Below are 4665 nucleotides of genomic sequence, written 5' to 3'. Positions count from 1 at the left end.
ACCTACAAAGCGGGAACCAAGTTTAGAAGGCGTAGGGGTGGGGGTGGGGAAACAGCTAGGTCGGAGATACAAAAATAGAGATCATTTGGGGGGGGACCCCTCCAGGTCTTCGCGCCTGTTCCTCCCCGCCCCCCAACTCGGGCAGATTTCTTTCGCCCTCCGGTACCCCGGGGCGCCCCCTAGCGGCAGTACTAGCCGAGGGCCATGCGGGGGGGGGGGCGGCCCCGAGGGGACGCACACCGAGCGGCCGGCGCGGCCCCTAGCGGCGGCGTAGTTATCTGGTGAGCGGCGCCTCGTCCCTCTGGTCGGGCGGGCTGACGGCGGTCTTGCTAAGCACCGCGGCCGAGTAGGGCAAGAAGCCGCTCTCGGAGCGCGGCGCGGCGGCGCTGCAGCCAAAGTCCGAGGCGCCCGCCGTCCCGGCTGCCCCGCCGCCCCCGCCACCGCCGCCACCGGCGCCCCGGGAGCCCAGCGCTGCGGCTGCTGCTGCGGCGGCGGCGGCTGCGGACTGGCTGCTGTGGCAACTGAGGCACGAGCAGGGCGCCGAGCTGCCGCTGGGGGGCGCCCCGGCCGCCGCCGCCGAGGAGGCCGCTGCTGCTGCAGCCGCCGCTGCAGCAGCCGCCGACGCCGCGCTGTTGAGCCCGGCGGCGGCGGCGGGAGCCTGGTAGAGCCCGGGGTGGCGGAAGCTGCAGAGCAGCTCGGGCCGCGAGTAGGGATGCGAGAGCGCGCGGAAGGTGTCCAGAGGACGGATGGAAGTGGCGAATGGCGACGACGCCGCCGCTGCAGCTCCCGAGGCTGCGGCCGCCGCTGCAGCCGCGGTGACGCCCACGTGCGGGTAGTAGTGCAGCGGCACGTGCGAGTGGAAAGGGTAGGGTAGGCTTCCGGTGGCCGCCGCGTGCGTCATCATGTAGGTGTAGAAGCTGGGGTCCGCTGGATGCGGCCACGACATGGCCAGGCGCTGTCGTTTGTCCTTCATACGCCGGTTCTGGAACCACACCTGCGGGGACAGCCACGCCACCGCCCGGGTTAGGGAGCGCTGGGTATTTCCAGTCCCCGCCCAGAGTCTCCAAACCCTTTCCCGATCCCAGGGGAGCCTGGCCTACTTCCCTGGCTCAATCCCCTTGCTCTCCGGGATGGGACAAGGTGCGCAGAAACTTGCGGGCCTCCTAGAACACCCTCCACTGCCAAAAGAATCTCCTCTTCTGTGTTTTATGCGACTCCTCAGATTCTGACTCTACACTTGCTTTTATTTTTTCCTCCTCCCAAACCAACCTTTTATCTCCCTCTGTCTACCCACCCACCGGTGCCCAGCCTCACTGAACACCGGTCTGTCAATCCCAGGATTTGCACGGGGATTCCAAGCAGCCTTTGAAGAGAGGCTGTCTCCAGTTTTTCTGAGAGGCAGCGGCTCCAGGTCTTGAGCCCTCGGAGTTGCAAGGACCGTTCCCTAGGGTATGGGTCCGATTAGGGTATTGGAAGGATGATTTTGTTGGAATCATTTGCTTTAAATGAGTGGCAAAAAGCTAGGTACCCAGAACCTGGAAAGGGAACTTTTCTACCCCTCCTAGCCTAGTATCTAATAAAGACGTCATTCGTCACAATTCTAAATAAAAGAAAGCCCCGATCAAACTGAAGGACTTCTGTACCCATCTCTTATCCCATGGGGTGGCTCCTTTTGCTAGAGAGTCCAACGCTCCGCCAACTGCTCCCCAAGTCTACCTAGGTTCCAGCCATCTCTTCTGGGTGCATAATAAAAATTGATAACCTACATATATCTATATATAAACAAGGACAATTTCGTTGTTTCTCGTTATCCAAGAGAAAAGTTCTTTAGAAAACTACATTCTCAATCGATTTTTTAAATACTGTAACCTTTTCTTCAAATGTTAACAATTAATGTTAGAAATAAATCTTCAAGATCAGGAGCAAATGAAAAGTTTCACCTCGGGTTTGTACCAGAGGAACAAAAACAAGCCCGTCTTGTCGCTTAGGGCAAAGTAGGACCTTGGGCACAGGTTAGGAGTCACCTGGACATAATTGCAGAATTGAGCAGAGCGAGGTCTGAAGTATGGGCCTGGCGATTCAGGACGCCATCTCAGGTCAGCCAGACCCGCCAGCCGATTGGGATTCGCATGGGAGAAATAAATAAGCCTACTCCTTCGGTGACAAACCCTGGTGGACTTCCACAGCTAACTCTCGCCACCCAGAAAAGCAGAAAAGAGGAAGAAAGAAATACATCAGCCAGGTGCCCCGAGGGAGGCCTGAGCTGGCAGGCGCCAGAATCGATACCTTGATAGTGGTTTCGGGCAGGTTGAGAGCAGCGGCCAGCTCGCATCGGCGAGGCCGAGACACGTAGTTCTCCCGGTAGAACTCCTTCTCCAGGCGCGCGATCTGTTCACGGGTGAACGCCGTACGGTATCGCCGCACCTGATCTGCGCCGGAGCTGGAGCCGGAGCCACCCAACGCCGCACCCCCGCTGTTGCCGCCGCCACTTCCATGCAGACTGCCGAGGCCCGAGCCGGAGGCCGACGTCGTGGTACCCGCGACTGAGCCGCTCTCCGCGTACCCTAGCAAGCAAACAATCCACAAAGCATGAGTAGCTGCAGGGGCAGAGAACCCTGAGCTGGGGTTGCTAACTGGTGGCAAAAGTGCTTTCGGGAAGGAAAGTCGCTGTCAGAATTGATGGGGTCTGTCAGGCTTACAAATTGCCGCCGTTAATGGAATCAATGAAGTTTGGGGAGCCCTTCCTAACCAAATAATAGGAACGGAATTTAAGAGGGTTGTTCTTTTCTCGATAATTAGAAAATTTCCACTCGGTAGGAAAATTGGCCGAGGGAAAAATGCCTACCTCGGACGCAGTTTGAGAAGCTGTGGCTTCGACATGGTCTGGAAACCACAGACCGGCCTCCAGCCTTTCTTTGACAGCCTTTAGGTTTAAAATATCTTAAGCTTTTCAAAGCATCTGCCTCTCAAACCCGAGTCTGTAAAGGGAGAGGGGATGTCTACTTTTCAACTCTTTTCTGCCGCTGTTGTAAGCGGTTGTGCCGAGGTGCGGGCCAGGCTGTCTCAGATTTATCCAGAGGAGTTCCCCCTCAAGCCGGCCCTGGGGGCTCCAGAGGCAGCAGAGTTCAGTGCATCCTTCCCCTAGAGCAAGTGAGCAACCGTGTCGCCTCGCCTCGGCTCTTAGATCCGTAAGCGGAAGCATTTGTTCCGACTGGGACAGGAGCCTGAGCGAGAGGGCCTGATTCCTTAGGCTCCACAGGCCCGGGCGGGCTGCTTTGGGAGGCTCAAAGAGCAGAACCAGAGGGTACGGTCCCCAGCATGCGTCCCCCCCCTGCCCCTGCCCGCTTGGTGCTTCACTCTAGTTGCAAGTCACAGACCCGCCAAGGTATGGAAAGAACTGGCGGGACCCGCGAGGGAGCTCGGAGGATGGGGCTAGAACCCGCAGGCTGCCCGGTTACCTTTGGCATTGTTTTCCTTGAGCGGCGCAGCGCCCAGGCCGCCGGGGGAGCGCAGTGCCGAGCACCCCACCTCCACGTCGCTGCTCATGTCGGCCTCGGCGGCCGCTTCTGAGTAATGACCAGGCTTCTTGCGGCTCTCGGTGGCGGAGGCGATTTCGGAGGAGACGGTGCTTTCGCTGCTCGGGTGCTGCAGGTTGAACAAAGTGTCTATTTCGAATTTGCCCTTGGCGGGGAGGTCTCCCAGAGCGCCGTGCAGGGGAGCGGACGGCAGGCGCGGACTGAGGCGAGCCGGGTGCTGCGAATTTTCCAAGGCCTCCAGCACAGCACTGCCAGCCGAATCGGACAAATTGGAGAATCTCTTGGTAGCAGTAGGGCTATGGAGCCCTCTCTCCATCAGAATCATCTCTTTTCTTATTCTTTCCATCATCTCAGCTTTCTAAAAAAAATGTCACAGTGGCCTGGCTGTCCCGTCTTAATGATGGGCTGCGCCTAGGGCTGATTCTCATTCAGCCCCAGCAAGCGGCTCTAAATATTATTATCTCTTTTGGAGGGAGGTGGAAAAATTGTGGGATGCCAGAGCGAGGGAATGACTGGTCAAAATGACCCATACATCCTTCCGAGTCGGAGATGTCATTCATCAAAAAGTAGCGCCCGCTCGTCATTAAGGTACGAATGACGCCGTCCGAATAATCATTTATTGTAACAGGTTTATAAGCAAATAAATACACGCTCCTGTCAGTGGGTAATGAAGGCGACTTCAGAGCAGACAAATAGATCCAGGTAGGAGACGAGAAGACACGACAAGTGAGGAAGAAGGCTCCGGTCCTTTGCCCGCTCCCAGCCAGCTCTGCTCGCCCGGGGGTTTGGCCTCGGGGGGTGAAATTGACAGTCTGATTAATAGAGCACGCCGAGGCACATTTCCCCCTTCATTTAGGGGCATCATTACGCTCTCAGTTTGCTGGGTTGCCCCTTAGGTCCTAATCACGCAGTGCCTTCCTCATTTTTTCCACGGACACAGATAACGTGTTAAATAATAGATAATGCTTTGATTTTCCAGAGTGGATCCTTGGGAAGTTTTTTTTGTTTTGTTTTGTTTTGTTTTAACATTTACAAGCTGGGGGCGTAAGGGGGCGGGCAAGGGGGAGGATACAGGAAGAGCTGCGTAAGAAGACCTTGGTGCCTGCTCCTGTCAGGATTACTTATCTTT

The 4665-nt window shown here is 57.0% G+C and overlaps 1 protein-coding gene across 1 annotated transcript; it reads right to left on the bottom strand.

Annotated features, from left to right (window-relative positions):
* Positions 1–274: 274 nt before the first annotated feature.
* Evx2 (even-skipped homeobox 2) lies at positions 275–3885 on the bottom strand. Its single transcript, XM_075984391.1, has 3 exons — positions 3459–3885; positions 2287–2564; positions 275–994 (listed from the first exon to the last, which is right to left on the bottom strand). The coding sequence occupies exons 1-3, from the start codon at positions 3883–3885 to the stop codon at positions 275–277; spliced, it is 1425 nt and encodes a 474-aa protein (XP_075840506.1).
* Between the last annotated feature and the right edge of the window lie 780 nt (positions 3886–4665).

The sequence above is a fragment of the Microtus pennsylvanicus genome, chromosome 9 (genome assembly GCF_037038515.1).
Source record: "Microtus pennsylvanicus isolate mMicPen1 chromosome 9, mMicPen1.hap1, whole genome shotgun sequence".
Lineage (NCBI taxonomy): Eukaryota > Metazoa > Chordata > Mammalia > Rodentia > Cricetidae > Microtus > Microtus pennsylvanicus.
This window is presented reverse-complemented; position numbering and strand designations above follow the sequence as displayed.

Excerpts from the sequence above, each read along its gene's own strand:
- Evx2 (XM_075984391.1), bottom strand. The coding sequence starts at position 3,885 with ATGATGGAAAGAATAAGAAAAGAGATGATTCTGATGGAGAGAGGGCTC. Across the intron at positions 2,565-3,458 it reads CAAGGAAAACAATGCCAAAG|GGTACGCGGAGAGCGGCTCA; the intron begins GTAACCGGGCAG and ends TTTGCTTGCTAG. Across the intron at positions 995-2,286 it reads TGCCCGAAACCACTATCAAG|GTGTGGTTCCAGAACCGGCG; the intron begins GTATCGATTCTG and ends CTGTCCCCGCAG.